Consider the following 17,089-nt stretch of genomic DNA (forward strand, 5'->3'; position numbering starts at 1 on the left):
CAACCATGGACAGGGGTCTCATGTCAGTCACCAACATGTTGAGGATTGCTTCAGTCAGGATATTTACTTGCTGAGGTGTGCATGTTGTTGGCTTGGTAACAGAGTCGTCTATTGATGAGGAACATATTTTTTTAGCACTGTAACTTAGCGTTATAAAATATTAGGGTTATCACATTTCCTATTCAAAAATGACATCGCTGTTATTTGTTGTAGTTATAGTCTTACACATCTCTCTGCAGCTTCTCTCCCCCTGCCATCCCCTCATTACCCCATCCCCGTAGAGACGGTGCCTGCTCCCAGACTACCAATAACCAGCAAAAATCTATTTAAGCATAAAAATTCAAAAAGAAAAAATAATATAGCACCTTCAACTGCACCACAGACTAAAACAGTTAAATGTGGTCTATTAAACATTAGGTCTCTCTCTTCTAAGTCCCTGTTGGTAAATGATATAATAATTGATAAACATATTGATTTATTCTGCCTTACAGAAACCTGGTTACAGCAGGATGAATATGTTAGTTTAAATGAGTCAACACCCCCGAGTCACACTAACTGTCAGAATGCTCGTAGCACGGGCCGGGGCGGAGGATTAGCAGCAATCTTCCATTCCAGCTTATTAATTAATCAAAAACCCAGACAGAGCTTTAATTCATTTGAAAGCTTGACTCTTAGTCTTGTCCATCCAAATTGGAAGTCCCAAAAACCAGTTTTATTTGTTATCTATCGTCCACCTGGTCGTTACTGTGAGTTTCTCTGTGAATTTTCAGACCTTTTGTCTGACTTAGTGCTTAGCTCAGATAAGATAATTATAGTGGGCGATTTTAACATCCACACAGATGCTGAGAATGACAGCCTCAACACTGCATTTAATCTATTATTAGACTCTATTGGCTTTGCTCAAAAAGTAAATGAGTCCACCCACCACTTTAATCATATCTTAGATCTTGTTCTGACTTATGGTATGGAAATAGAAGACTTAACAGTATTCCCTGAAAACTCCCTTCTGTCTGATCATTTCTTAATAACATTTACATTTACTCTGATGGACTACCCAGCAGTGGGGAATAAGTTTCATTACACTAGAAGTCTTTCAGAAAGCGCTGTAACTAGGTTTAAGGATATGATTCCTTCTTTATGTTCTCTAATGCCATATACCAACACAGTGCAGAGTAGCTACCTAAACTCTAAGTCAATCAATCAATCAATCAACTTTTCTTTTATATAGCGCCAAATCACAACAAACAGTTGCCCCAAGGCGCTTTATATTGTAAGGCAAGGCCATACAATAATTATGAAAAACCCCAACGGTCAAAACGACCCCCTGTGAGCAAGCACTTGGCTACAGTGGGAAGGAAAAACTCCCTTTTAACAGGAAGAAACCTCCAGCAGAACCAGGCTCAGGGAGGGGCAGTCTTCTGCTGAGACTGGTTGGGGCTGAGGGAAAGAACCAGGAAAAAGACATGCTGTGGAAGGGGGCAGAGATCGATCACTAATGATTAAATGCGGAGTGATGCATACAGAGCAAAAAGAGAAAGAAACAGTGCATCATGGGAACCCCCCCACAGTCCACATCTAAAGCAGCATAACCAAGGGATAGTCCAGGGTCACCTGATCCAGCCCTAACTATAAGCCTTAGCGAAAAGGAAAGTTTTAAGCCTAATCTTAAAGGTAGAGAGGGTGTCTGTCTCCCTGATCTGAATTGGGAGCTGGTTCCACAGGAGAGGAGCCTGAAAGCTGAAGGCTCTGCCTCCCATTCTACTCTTACAAACCCTAGGAACTACAAGTAAGCCTGCAGTCTGAGAGCGAAGCGCTCTAATGGGGTAATATGGTACTACGAGGTCCCTAAGATAAGATGGGACCTGATTATTCAAAACCTTATAAGTAAGAAGAAGAATTTTAAATTCTATTCTAGAATTAACAGGAAGCCAATGAAGAGAGGCCAACACGGGTGAGATATGCTCTCTCCTGCTAGTCCCCGTCAGTACTCTAGCTGCAGCATTTTGAATTAACTGAAGGCTTTTTAGGGAACTTTTAGGACAACCTGATAATAATGAATTACAATAGTCCAGCCTAGAGGAAATAAATGCATGAATTAGTTTTTCAGCATCACTCTGAGACAAGACCTTTCTGATTTTAGAGATATTGCGTAAATGCAAAAAGGCAGTCCTACATATTTGTTTAATATGCGCTTTGAATGACATATCCTGATCAAAAATGACTCCAAGATTTCTCACAGTATTACTAGAGGTCAGTGAGATAGAGTATCTCGTCAATAGTTTTACATCCTCATTGAAGACAACTTTGGATGCTGTAGCTCCTCTAAAAAAGAGAGCTTTAAATCAGAAGTGCCTGACTCCGTGGTATAACTCACAAACTCGTAGCTTAAAGCAGATAACCCGTAAGTTGGAGAGGAAATGGCGTCTCACTAATTTAGAAGATCTTCACTTAGCCTGGAAAAGAGTCTGTTGCTCTATAAAAAAGCCCTCCGTAAAGCTAGGACATCTTTCTACTCATCACTAATTGAAGAAAATAAGAACAACCCCAGGTTTCTTTTCAGCACTGTAGCCAGGCTGACAGAGTCAGAGCTCTATTGAGCTGAGTATTCCATTAACTTTAACTAGTAATGACTTCATGACTTTCTTTGCTAACAAAATTTTAACTATTAGAGAAAAAATTACTCATAACCATCCCAAAGACGTATCGTTATCTTTGGCTGCTTTCAGTGATGCCTGTATTTGGTTAGACTCTTTCTCTCCGATTGTTCTGTCTGAGTTATTTTCATTAGTTACTTCATCCAAACCATCAACATGTTTATTAGACCCCATTCCTACCAGGCTGCTCAAGGAAGCCCTACCATTATTTAATGCTTCGATCTTAAATATGATCAATCTGTCTTTGTTAGTTGGCTATGTACCACAGGCTTTTAAGGTGGCAGTAATTAAACCATTACTTAAAAAGCCATCACTTGACCCAGCTATCTTAGCTAATTATAGGCCAATCTCCAACCTTCCTTTTCTCTCAAAAATTCTTGAAAGGGTAGTTGTAAAACAGCTAACTGATCATCTGCAGAGGAATGGTCTATTTGAAGAGTTTCAGTCAGGTTTTAGAATTCATCATAGTACAGAAACAGCATTAGTGAAGGTTACAAATGATCTTCTTATGGCCTCGGACAGTGGACTCATCTCTGTGCTTGTTCTGTTAGACCTCAGTGCTGCTTTTGATACTGTTGACCATAAAATTTTATTACAGAGATTAGAGCATGCCATAGGTATTAAAGGCACTGCGCTGCGGTGGTTTGAATCATATTTGTCTAATAGATTACAATTTGTTCATGTAAATGGGGAATCTTCTTCACAGACTAAAGTTAATTATGGAGTTCCACAAGGTTCTGTGCTAGGACCAATTTTATTCACTTTATACATGCTTCCCTTAGGCAGTATTATTAGACGGTATTGCTTAAATTTTCATTGTTACGCAGATGATACCCAGCTTTATCTATCCATGAAGCCAGAGGACACACACCAATTAGCTAAACTGCAGGATTGTCTTACAGACATAAAGACATGGATGACCTCTAATTTCCTGCTTTTAAACTCAGATAAAACTGAAGTTATTGTACTTGGCCCCACAAATCTTAGAAACATGGTGTCTAACCAGATCCTTACTGTGGATGGCATTACCCTGACCTCTAGTAATACTGTGAGAAATCTTGGAGTCATTTTTGATCAGGATACGTCATTCAAAGCACATATTAAACAAATATGTAGGACTGCTTTTTTGCATTTACGCAATATCTCTAAAATCAGAAAGGTCTTGTCTCAGAGTGATGCTGAAAAACTAATTCATGCATTTATTTCCTCTAGGCTGGACTATTGTAATTCATTATCAGGTTGTCCTAAAAGTTCCCTAAAAAGCCTTCAGTTAATTCAAAATGCTGCAGCTAGAGTACTGACAGGGACTAGAAGGAGAGAGCATATCTCACCCATATTGGCCTCTCTTCATTGGCTTCCTGTTAATTCTAGAATAGAATTTAAAATTCTTCTTCTTACTTATAAGGTTTTGAATAATCAGGTCCCATCTTATCTTAGGGACCTCGTAGTACCATATCACCCCAATAGAGCGCTTCGCTCTCAGACTGCAGGCTTACTTGTAGTTCCTAGGGTTTGTAAGAGTAGAATGGGAGGCAGAGCCTTCAGCTTTCAGGCTCCTCTCCTGTGGAACCAGCTCCCAATTCAGATCAGGGAGACAGACACCCTCTCTACTTTTAAGATTAGGCTTAAAACTTTCCTTTTTGCTAAAGCTTATAGTTAGGGCTGGATCAGGTGACCCTGAACCATCCCTTAGTTATGCTGCTATAGACGTAGACTGCTGGGGAGTTCCCATGATGCACTGTTTCTTTCTCTTTTTGCTCTGTATGCACCACTCTGCATTTAATCATTAGTGATCGATCTCTGCTCCCCTCCACAGCATGTCTTTTTCCTGGTTCTCTCCCTCAGCCCCAACCAGTCCCAGCAGAAGACTGCCCCTCCCTGAGCCTGGTTCTGCTGGAGGTTTCTTCCTGTTAAAAGGGAGTTTTTCCTTCCCACTGTAGCCAAGTGCTTGCTCACAGGGGGTCGTTTTGACCGTTGGGGTTTTACATAATTATTGTATGGCCTTGCCTTACAATATAAAGCGCCTTGGGGCAACTGTTTGTTGTGATTTGGCGCTATATAAAAAAATGGATTGATTGATTGATTGATTGTTATAACGTTCCAGCAAACACATAACGTGTGTGCTAAGGCTAATGAAATCGCCATCATTAATGTTAACGTTTACAGCTATCAACATATGTCGCTCACTATAGACATTAATGTTATTGGCTAACTAGCCAGTTAGCTTACTGAGTTAGCTTACTGAGACAACTGTCCCTCTTTGTCAGCTTCTGAATCAGCCACAACATGCTTCCTTCTCAGGTGCTCGTGCATCGCCGTTATACTGCCATGGAATGCTAGTTATGCCTTGCAGATTTTGCATTGTACATTTTCCCTCTTTAATTTGGCTAAAATGCTCCCAAACGTATGAGGTCCATTGCCAGTGATGACCTCTATTATTAAATTGGTCGTCGACTATTTTGATAGTCAATGTAATTGTGACTAGTCAACTCATTGTGGCAGCCCCGTCTAGCTGTCCTGCCTTTACCATTCTTGTTGTCTCACTCAGTCCAAACAAGTGTTGTGCCGAGTTGTATAAAGGCTATTGTCCCCCTTTTTATCCAAGAACAAAGTCTTTCACTTTGAGAGCATGATTTATTAAATTCACTCTTTCTGTAAGCCGAAGAAAGGTGCTCTTATTCTTTTCTGCTGCTTTTACAGCAGTTGGCCTCCAGCTTAATGGTGCACGACTGCCATTTTCTGCTCTGGGATGGTAATTACAGTATCTTATTATGCAGGAGTAACTTGTCATTTATGTAGAGGGTGCCATCTTGTGGATGTAGATGCTACTACAGCTTTTTTTTTTTCTTGTATTAAGTTGCAGGACTTACCAAACTAGTTAAAAAAGTGACTTATAGTCTGGAAAATGGTGTATTAAATGTATTTATATAGTGCCATTTCATCAGACGTCATCTAAAGCACAAGAGATTTTTTTTTTCCTTCCCCATTAGCAAGCACATTGGCCAGAATGGCACAGAATAACTCCATTATTTGGTATAATCGAATGACTGGTGTTATTGTCTCTCATCACATGCAGGTGACACCAAAGTAAAAAATCCTGAAGACCTCTCTGCAGACACAATGGCCAAGTAAGTTTTGTCAGACATACTTGGAATCCAGTAGATGATGAATCTAGACAGTAGGTGTGTGAAAGCCAGTTACAGATTCACTGTAGAAGACTTGCATTACATGAAAATCCAGAGAACACTTTTCCTGTGAGGTTAATGATCTCATCTGGTAATGTTGATTCCTCGCTCACTTTTGTCACGTATTAATGAGTTCTTCATTTGTCTTGCTTTTACAATTGATTACAGCTGAAAGAAAGTGTTTTGGATGTTTATATTCTCCCCGCATTACTGCAAATCAGCTTTAAATTTTGAATTATTTCTAAATTGCTTTATGGACATTGGTAAAAACAGCCTACTGCAGTCTGAATTAAAAAAAAAAGCTAATATCAGAAGATTAACACATCTTTCTCTTTCTTCACAAGGGACATTGGTAAAGTGGTGGAGGCACTCTATGGGGAAAACCCGCCGCCAATCATGATCATTGGACACAGCATGGGTGGGGCCATTGCTGTTCACACAGCCGTTGCCAATCATATACCATCTTTATTGGGCCTCTGTGTCATTGATGTTGTAGAGGGTAAGCACTTATAATTTAAATTATTCCACTTGCATTTTCACTTTATTATTATGAAACAAATGAGTTTAGTAAAAGCTATGAATTCAGTTGGTATTGATAAAGTCTGTATTATACAGTGTGTCCGGAAAGTATTCCCAGCACTTCACTTTTTCCATATTTTGTTACATTACTGTCTTATTCCAAAATGGATTCAATTCATTTTTTTCCCTCAAAATTCTACTCACAACACCCCATAATGACAACATGAAAAAAAGTTTTCTTTTTTTTTTTGTTTGTTTTTTTTTTTTGTTTTTTTTGCAAATGTATTAAAAAATAAAAAACTAAGAAATCACATGTACATAAGTACACTTTGTTGATGCAGCTTTATGCTTGGTTTGTGCTCTAATTTGCCTGTAGTAACATCTAAAGGACGGTCAGTAGAAACAGGAGACACCTGAGCTCAATTTTGAGCTTCATGGCAAAGGCTGTGAATACTTACGTACACGTGATTAGTTTTTTTTTTTTTGTTTTTTTTAAATAAATTTGTAAAAAATTTCATACAGACCTTTTTCACATTGTCATTATGGGGTATTGTGCGAAGAATTTTGAGGGGGATGGGCGGGAAATTTCATCCATTTTGGAATAAGGCTGTAACATAACAAAATGTAGAAAATATGTGAGGCGCTGTGAACACTTTCCGTGTGCACCGTATGTGTAAACGGACAAGCTGGCAGTTCAGTGGTATAGTATTTGGACTGTCAATATGTAGACCTGGGTTTGATTTCTGTCACAGTACCTATCTGTGTCTTGTCACTTGTTGCTGTAAAACGCCCACTCAAAATTAATGGCAGCTGGTCACTTTGCCTAAGCCTTTTGTACCTAATGTGACCAAGGGGTGATGGGAGTGCCAGCTGTGATTGACAGCTTTGGAAATAATGCAGATGGCACACCCTCTGCTCAACAAACTACATAATAATGTTATAATGTCCAACAGCCCAAGTGTTTTTCTGCATTGTTTATTCTAGAAAATAAAAAACTTGTAATATCGACAAAAATAATGCTCATACAAATGTTCAGCAGAAATTTTGGTTGGATTCTAGTTTGTCTTCCTGCACTTTTGCTTACATGAGAGTGAACCAAACAAGCTAGCAACTGCAGTGAGAATAATATGCAGGGAGAATTACTTCTGCTTAAACTAATACACATTTTGTATAGGCATTTGGCACTTTAACTTGGCAGCTTCACGAAAGCATCTCCAACACAAATCTTTTTCTCTGCTGCTAGCAGCAAAAGTCAAAATGTAAAATCTACTGCTGATTACATTTTTTTTTTTTTTTTTTTGTCAAAATGTGCTTCACAATAAAATAATTTTAAAGTCAAAACAGTAAAACCTTTTATTATGGAAGGTTTAAGTTGAAAGTGGCAGCGTAATGTTAGCAGACTTCTTTAAAAGGACTCATAGTTGTTTGACTCAGTATAATTAGATGTACTGTATTTATTGGCTTGTAAATTGTGTTCAGGTACTGCAATGGATGCTTTGAACAGTATGCAGAATTTCCTAAGGAGTCGCCCAAAGACCTTTAAATCTCTGGAGAATGCCATCGAATGGAGGTGAACATTTTTTAAATATTTGGTGATCGTGCTACAACATTAGGAAGTTTTAATGCGGGTATATTCTTCAGTGATTTATCTTTTGCTAGCATATAAAAGCAGGAGGAGCACTGAAGCATTTGCCATATTTTGCCAGACCTTTAGCTTTGAGTGTTATGTTGTAGTCACAAGTTGATAGTGTGCAGCAGACACTAAACCACGTGTCTTTTTCAACGAGAAGACTGAGGAAAAACTTGGCCAGCAGTGGCTGTGAGTGCTGCACCTCCACAGCATGTACCATTAAAAGCTCAAATTATTGTTATTATTGTATTTTGCTTGTTGTTTCTATGCTGGTGACTCCAGGATGGGAATTTATTCCGGAATTGATACTCATCATCATGTGCTACCTTTCTCCACTTTATGACCATGTGGGGTATCTGTCACTATTACAACAGAGCCACTTGAAACACTGTGGATGCTGTACATTATATCATTGTTGAACAATGTTTATATAACGGCTGAGTGGATCCTTGTCATTTGATTGGTGCTTTGTATGTCATGTGATGTGGATTATTCATTCCATTTACCGTGCAATTTGGTTCCATACGTTTTGTACCATTGCACGCTATGAACCCTGCCCACACACACTAGTGGGGGCAGCATTTAGTTAAACATGGCAGGGTTTGTTGTGCTGACGATTGATAATGTGAACGAGCTAATTGACGGTGCTAATTCTTCTAACACACAGACAAAAAACAAATCTACTATGCCGTAAGACGTCTGGAGGCATGAAGTTCACCTGTATTCACCTGTACCGGGAGGAAAACCCTCACGGTAGCCGGGCTAGTAAGCCTTCTGGCTCTTAGCACCCGTCCGCCTTCCGCGGAGCTTTATCCAATTGCTTCTTGAAGCCATTAACTGAAGTTGCTGTGACTATGTGAGCGGGGAGCATATTCCATTGGTTAATAACTCGCTGGCTGAAGTGATTTTTTTTCTCAAAAAAGTTGGTATGAAAAGCTGGACAAATTTCTGATGTTTTTGTTGTTGTTGTTTTTTGTTTTTTTTTTTGCTGGAGTGAGGAAGTACACCAAGTTTTTTTGTTTGGTTTGTTTGTTTTTGTTTGTTTGTTTTGTTTTTTGAAGTACGTGAAGTCAGTGCACGGCATCACGGACTACATCGTCAGAATTGTTTTTGGACTCCTATTTAAAGTTTGTGTTAGATTGTTGATGTCAAAGCAGTAGTGATGCACAAAAATGTAAGTCCCTTTTTCTGTTTATAAATTAATATAATATTAAATGACAAGGATCTATTTTAGCCATTATATAAAACAAATAATGAATGTTTTTACATTCTATCAATGGAACGAATATTTAATTTGGTGTTCGCCGAGTTGAAACATATGTTCCGGCTTTCACCTCATGAAATATTTGTACCATTGAACTCATAAACATTCATTATTTATATAATATAACCTCTCTCTGACTGATTCCAAAATACAGTGTGTTTATCCTACACGCTTGGTGAGTTGCCAAGCTAACAAGAACTTCGGCCATGCTAGAAATATTGTTAGTAACTCCAGCAAAAAAATCCTGTTCAGTATCCATGTCAGTAATCATTTTGGTGCGTCCACAGTGCTGTGATTGTGATATTCTCTCACACAATCTTCTGTGGAGTATTTTTTAGTAATCTGACAGCACAATAATCTTCTTAGTATTATTTGTTGATATTACAGCAGTCAGCTGACATCAGCACATTATAAACTCCTGCTGCGCTCCACATCAGTGCAACCAGTGTCTCTGGGTGGTGGTTAATATGAAAAATACTCATTTTATAAAGAGCACTTTTTAACCACTGATGGTCAAGCCTTGCATGAGTGTGGCAGGATTTCAGAAATAATGAGCATATCACTTTAGTTTAGCTTTTTGATTTCTGAGCACCACACATTTTTTTTCTTCCACCACACCTCTCACTTTGGATTTGGAGGACTGGGGGGTTCGGTGAGGCCCACCAAACCTGGGAGAAAAAAAAAAACCTATGGGAAAATTTGCGCTGTGTGTGTGTGTGTGTGTGTGTACATGTCCGTTGTGTGTCCTTTTCTGGATCATGAGTGCAAGTTATACTTGAATGCTTCAGTTACTCCCGGTGGGGGTTGCTTGGCCACGAATTACCCTGTTTCGCTTTCATTTCTGTTGGCAGCCATTGTAATGCTGCAGTTACATGTTGATGATGAGTAGCAGATGGTCTGACACACTGTACACAGCAACAATATATAAGGATGCGCCGATCCACATGTTTCACTTCCAATCCGATCCTGATACCTGAATTTGGATATCTGCTGTTATCGATACTATTCCAATACCAGAGCTCTGTTTGCTTTAATATTATTATTATCATTATTGTTGATTTTATGAGGGCATTTTGTACCCCCAGTTTTACAGCTTCATGATTAAGTGTTTAGAAGAGGATTTTCTTAAAAAGGAGACCTGAAAGTTCAGCTGCAATGTGCCAGAAGGTACATCTAAGATGAAAGCCTAGATCTCTCTCTCTCTCTCAATTGCAGTGCCGCTGTCAAAGCAAGTGTTACAGTAAAAGTTAAGTCCTCTGTGTCTCTCTCAGTTCAGTTTCAATTGAAACATACATTTACATTGTCAAAACAAGTGTTGGAGCAAAAATAAATAAATAAAAAGTCCTCGCCTGGTTCCTCCTGGGGCCCTGCGTCCTGGGCTCTTTTCCGTCGTCACTTGCGGTCAGCCGTATGGCTTCCGACGCCCGGAGTGGTCCATGTCTTATGGTAGGGTTCTGTACTTTTATCCTGGCCCAACACACCAGCCACAGTATCCATCCATCCATTTTCTTCCGCTTTATCCGGAGTCGGGTCACGGGGGCAGCAGCTCAAGCAAAGCCGCCCAGACCTCCCGATCCACACACACCTCCCCCAGCTCCTCCGGGGGAACCCCAATGCATTCCCAAGCCAGCCGAGAGATGTAGTCCCTCCAGCGTGTCCTGGGTCTTCCCCGGGGCCTCCTCCCAATGGGACGTGCCCGGAACACCTCTCCAGCGAGGCGTCCAGGGGGCATCCGGAAAAGATGCCCGAGCCACCTCAACTGACTCCTTTCGACATGGAGGAGCAGCGGCTCGACCAGGCACAGTATTGATCGGATATTTAGCTGTGATCTCGGTCTCTGTGTGTGTGGCTGGTCACGTGTTCGTGGCCGACACCACAATTCAGTTTTGGGTGCTCTCAAGGGGATCAAGACTCTGGTTTCCTAGATTAGGGAATGAATGCTCACTAACTAGACAACAGACTGTCGCTGTCACTGCTTGTTCATGTGTGGTGGTTTGTTCCGGCATGTTTTATGTTGGGGCCCCGTCTCCTCGATGTCTCACTTCACAGGTATTGCTTTCACCACTTGTCTTTCATTTTTGTCTGTCTTTGTGTTGTTTTGGTGGTCGGTCCCTCCTGATAGAAGTTGTCACTCGGCTTTGAGTAGGATGTTGTAGGGTGATCGGGAAGAGCGGATGGGGGTCACACATGCACACCACATTCACTCATGCACTACATACCTTCAGTCCTGCAAGAATAAATTGCATACATGTGTATTAATGTTCATAAATGGTTCTGCCAATGTGGCACTTACCATTACTATATATGCAGACGGGGGAAAAAAGTCCTCTCCTGCTCGCTTGCTCCTCTCTGTCTCTTGTTCTCTCTCTGTCGCTTGCGCACACTCGCACTCCCTTGCTCACTGTTTTCCTGCTAAGAGCAAACTTGGAACTTTTTTTGGAAAAACAAAGCCTTTCAACTGTAAAATAAACTGGAAATTTGTAAATGTATCATCAGCCAGGCTCACGCTCTGCTCTGAGCTGCTGTTTCATAGCGTTTCACCGCCTCAGGACTCTGAAGCAGCAGATTTTTTTTCTTTTTTCCAGCACGCATTTGTAGTTCTTTTTCGGAAAGTCCGTCCTTTGCGGCACAAACAATTTGAACCTGAGGCGGGCGGTAATTTGCCACTACCCATAGCTTAAAACCCTCAGCTGCGATGCATAAGAAACAGCTCTGCTTCGGCTGAGAAACCCCCCCTCCCCCCTCGCGTCATCATGCTCAGCAGTAAACAGCAGAGGGCATGCAGCAGTTGAGAGGATTCACAGACGTGGCTTCTCTCCAGTATTGGAAAATGCTGGCGTTTGTATCAGCATGTTCCGATACTTGAATTACCTTGCTATCAGAAGCCGATTTCGATATTGCACTGGATCGGTCCCACTCTTAACGGTCCATACTGTCAACAGCGCATAAATTTCAGCTATGTTGCGAAAACTGTTGCAGTGTTGATTTATCGTCAACAGTGCTCAAAGCTGGACAGTGGCATATTAAATCAAATCAATTTTATTTATGTAGCGCCAAATCACAACAAACAGTTGCCCCAAGGCGCTTTATATTGTAAGGCAAAGCCATACAATAATTACGGAAAAACCCCAACGGTCAAAACGACCCCCTATGAGCAAGCACTTGGTGACAGTGGGAAGGAAAAACTCCCTTTTAACAGGAAGAAACCTCCAGCAGAACCAGGCTCAGGGAGGGGCAGTCTTCTGCTGAGACTGGTTGGGGCTGAGGGAGAGAATCAGGAAAAAGACATGCTGTGGAGGGGAGCAGAGATCAATCACTAATGATTAAATGCAGAGTGATGCATACAGAGCAAAAAGAGAAAGAAAATCTTATTATTTATTGTATTTGCTTAATCAAGCAAATACAAAGTTTCCTGCAGTATAATGTGCACAAATCTAAATTGCTGTTGCTTAGGTATGTTACTGCCATCTAATTAGCACTGCAAAATTATTACTTCTGTTGTCAATGCCTGAAGTCTGCTGGTGCAGGTGACAGTAATTCTGCTGTGACTGTTATGTTGCTATCGGCCTGAATGCAGCGTAAGACATTTGGATTACCAAGACAGTGACGTTTCCTTTGTGTAATAGTTCTATGCTTGTTTGTAAAGATTTCCTGTTGTTCTAGTGTGAAAAGTGGCCAGCTCCGAAATCTAGAGTCAGCACGAGTTTCAATGAGAGGCCAAGTGAAAAAGTATGTCTGCTTTATTTATTTATTTAATTCATACTTTGAGAGTTGACATATTTACACATGCAACAATGCTGTCGGACATTCCCAGATGTGAAGAGCCTACCAGCAGTTCAGGTGACTGTCGCAGCATTGGTGAAGGAATAATCGAGGAGGATGAGGAACTGGAGGATGAATCCAACAAGAAGAAAATTAAGGAAGACGACCAAGAGGTTTTCTATTTCTTTGTTCTAGTACTTCTCGTGTAAGCTTGTGTTGGGGAGACTTACCAGTAATGTTAAAGGTTGATTTCTTCCAAACAGTTAAAGAAGGAAACTGTCTTCACCTGGCGAGTTGAACTGTCAAAGACAGAAAAATACTGGGAAGGCTGGTTCAGAGGACTGTCGGCCCTGTTTCTCACCTGCCCTGTGCCCAAACTGCTCCTGCTCGCAGGTTATTGTCATCTGAGACACTTGTATTTACATTGCTGTTGAATCTGTAAAAGGCAAATAAATGGTGCATTTTATGTGACATCAAGAGGTGGGTAGTTTTCATATGTTGTGAAAAGTTAAGTTGTTACGATAGTTGATTTCATTTATTTACTCAGGTAAAAGCACCAAAAATGTTTTTTATAATTTTCTGTAAATACTGTGTGACAGTTTGACCCCAGCCATAAGAGCTGGATGATCCCACCCATTTTTGTGTTTCATTGCAAAATCACACCCTGATCGTGTCTCATTGTACAGGAGTGGACAGACTTGACAAAGACCTTACAATTGGACAGATGCAAGGTGAGGAGCAAAATATTTTAATGCATAATTTTTATTTTTCTTCCATCACACCCATTAGTTCAACATCACTTGCATTAATAGAATCAGTTGAGGAGATTACAAACGCCATAGACCACAAATTACATTCAGTTGGAATATTTATAGACCTTAAAAAGGCTTTTGATACAATCAATCATGACATTAATCAGTAAACTTGAACAGTATGGGATTAGGGGGTTGGTGTTGCACTGGGTGAGAAGCTACTTAAGTAACAGAAAACAGTTTGTGAAGTTGGGGGAATATACATCATCATGCTTGGACAATGCTTGTGCCGTCCCACAGGGGTCAGTATTGGGTCCAAAACTGTTTCTAATTTATATAAATGATATTGTCAATGTTTCCAAAATATTAAAATTAGTATTATTTGCAGATGACACAAGCATTTTTTGTTCAGGGGGGGATTTGCAGGAGTTACTGAGGAGGATCAGTATAGAAATGGGAAAATTGAAAATATGGTTTGACAAACAAATTATCATTAAACGTAAGTAAAACAAAATACATGTTATTTGGCTATTGTAATACAGACATACAGGTTCAGTTACAAGTTGAGGGGGTAGATATTGAAAGGGTACATGAAAATAAGTTTCTGGGGGTGATAATAGATGATAAGATAAACTGGAAGACTCATAAAACATATACAAAGTAAACTGTCAAGAAGCATTTCAGTTCTAAACAAAGCGAAACATATTCTGGACCACAACTCACTCCGCATTCTTTACTGCTCACTGGTTTTACCATATTTACAGTACTGTGCAGAGGTATGGGGTAATACTTATAAAGGTACAACACAATCACTATCAGTAATGCAGAAAAGAGCTATAAGAATTATTCATAATACTGGCTATAGAGATCATACAAATCCACTATTTTTGCAATCCAAATTCTTAAAATTCACAGACTTGGTTCATTTTCAAACAGTACAAATCGTGTATAAAGCAATAAACAATTTACTTCCAGCAAATATTAAAAATGTTTTTTTAACAGATCAGGGGATTACAGTCTGAGGGGGAAATTTAATTTAAAGCATCAGTGGGCACGAACAACATTAAAAGGTTTCTGTATTTCTGTCTGTGGGGTGAGGATGTGGAACAGATTGGGAGTGGGGCTCAAGCAATGTCCAAGCATGAACCAGTTCAAACAGCGGTACAAAAATATGTTGTTTTCTAGGTATAGGGAGGAGGAAGGGTAATGAGGGTTAGGGTGTTTTTGTTTTTTGCTTCGGCTTGTAAATATATAGTATTTTGTATGTAAGTAGGTATGTGTAGGTGTATATTTGTTTGTGTATATATGTGTATGTGTATATATATATGTGTGTGTGTATGTTGATAGATATATATATATATATATATATATATATATATATATATATATATATATATATATATATATATATATATATATATATATATATATATATATATATATATATATATATATATATATATATATATATATATATATATATATAATATCGGTTTAGATGTGTAGGAATCTATGTGTATATGTGGCAAAGGGTATTACTGGTTGTGGGGAAGAAGGGGTAGGGATAAATAAGCTGATGCTTCACCCTACCCCTTTTCGGACATGTTGGGTACACAGTAGGAACTTTTTTGTTGTCCTTTACTGATCTGTCTTGTAATTGTTGTTGTATCAAATGTTCGAAATAAACAGTTTTCATTCATTAATTCATTTCTGTTTAGTGTTGCAATGATTCAAAGTCTCACTGTTTGTCTCCAGGGAAGTTTCAGATGCAGGTTCTCTCTCAGTGTGGTCATGCTGTCCATGAAGACGCACCCGAAAAAGTAAGCTTTATTCAGAGATCTCTAGTTGCCCATGTTTATTAGCTGTGTCCGTTGCTTTCCTTCTGTTTGTTTTTTTTTTTGTGTGTATTTTTTTGCGCTTTCAGTCAGGATTGAAGGTCTACCATGTTTCATTGGCTGTATGACCACCTTTTAATGAAAGGATAGTTTCAAGTTACTAAATAATTAATTATTATTTCATACATTAAAATCTAATAAACCTGGTTCTGTCCACATGTCTGGAGTTGTTTGTTCATTTGGTTGTCTTTAGCGTGAGAATGCTTTCTTGGTAATTTTGTTGTTGGTGGATTTTTGTTTTGTTTTTATTAAGTCTTTTTTTCCTCTCTTCTTTTACCAGGTAGCAGATGCTGTAGCAGCGTTTATGGTCAGACACAAATTCACAGAATATAAGGAAGGATACTTGTAAGTAAAAATGATTGAAAGCAGATTTTTTTATTTTCAAAGTGTTCATAATGCATGAAATAATTTATCTGTCATTGTTTTGTTTTAGACTCTGATGCAGTGCTTGTGGTGGTAAAGATGGTGGCCTGAAAAAATATACATATTGACTTGTTTGTTTTGTAATTCTGAAATTTTTCCACAGCTGATTTCCAGGTTTCAGCCAGCAGCCATAGATGTGTATGAAGATTCACAGACACAATGTTATGATGGAGTTATTATTATCATCCTTATCATGCTTTTATTGTGTAGGTCTTTGACTTTCAGTTTTGCCTTATTTTTTCATGACACTGGACTTTAATTGTACTTATCCTATATATATATTTTTTAATCTCTCAAATGTAATATTTTTCTCATGCGATGTTGTTTTTGTGTGATTGCTTAAGTTTCACTATGTGTTTGTAATGGTCAAATTAATTAAAGATGGATGCAGCAACAGAAATGATCCATGATTATATATTTGGTATGTGTATTAAAAGGACTTGATAATCATTTTAAATGTTAGTATATTGTGTTTTATCATGAGTGTAGCTGATAGAGGATTTGCTACAATGGTTTATTTTCAAGTTCTTTGAACTATCTGTCTCACTGACTGATAAATTCAGGATTCAACAGGAAGAAAACTGACAGTGAGGGGAAAAAGTTGCAGTTTTCCAAAACTTTTGGCAGATATGTTTTTGTCTGCATAATTTTGAACTACAGGGAATAAAATGTCGATTTTTAATTATCCCTCTGAGGACTTAACAGTTATGTTGTAGGGATGTGCAGTGCAAACATTTGAATTATTGATGAACAGTAGCTATCCTCCAAAGAATTGAAATGGTTGTGATCATTACATGGTGTGACTGTGTAAACAATGCCGCTGTACAGTCCTCGAGGAATTAATTTAGTTGCATCATTTGTAGAAATTTTCTCAATTACTGCCATTTTTCTGTGTTCGTAAGATGGGCATTACTTAAATAAAAGATGCAACAGCATTTTTGCACAATATATTAAAACGGAAAGCTCGTTCTCAAGGTTGCTGCAAGTAAACTTTGTGTAATGTCA

General features: G+C 39.0%; 1 protein-coding gene across 1 annotated transcript in view; it reads left to right on the forward strand.

Moving 5' to 3' along the window:
- ppme1 (protein phosphatase methylesterase 1) overlaps positions 1-16,478 on the forward strand; it is a 39,785-nt gene extending 23,307 nt beyond the window's left edge. The window contains exons 5-14 of the mRNA XM_034178710.1: positions 5,731-5,782; positions 6,184-6,338; positions 7,838-7,928; positions 12,916-12,981; positions 13,067-13,187; positions 13,278-13,407; positions 13,701-13,745; positions 15,522-15,586; positions 15,942-16,006; positions 16,188-16,478. Of these exons, the coding sequence (XP_034034601.1) occupies positions 5,731-5,782; positions 6,184-6,338; positions 7,838-7,928; positions 12,916-12,981; positions 13,067-13,187; positions 13,278-13,407; positions 13,701-13,745; positions 15,522-15,586; positions 15,942-16,006; positions 16,188-16,191 (794 nt within the window). The 3' untranslated portion in view covers positions 16,192-16,478. The remainder of the gene's footprint in view (positions 1-5,730; positions 5,783-6,183; positions 6,339-7,837; positions 7,929-12,915; positions 12,982-13,066; positions 13,188-13,277; positions 13,408-13,700; positions 13,746-15,521; positions 15,587-15,941; positions 16,007-16,187) is intronic.
- The last annotated feature ends 611 nt before the right edge of the window (positions 16,479-17,089 follow it).

The sequence above is a fragment of the Thalassophryne amazonica genome, chromosome 9, assembly GCF_902500255.1.
Source record: "Thalassophryne amazonica chromosome 9, fThaAma1.1, whole genome shotgun sequence".
NCBI classification, from domain to species: domain Eukaryota; kingdom Metazoa; phylum Chordata; class Actinopteri; order Batrachoidiformes; family Batrachoididae; genus Thalassophryne; species Thalassophryne amazonica.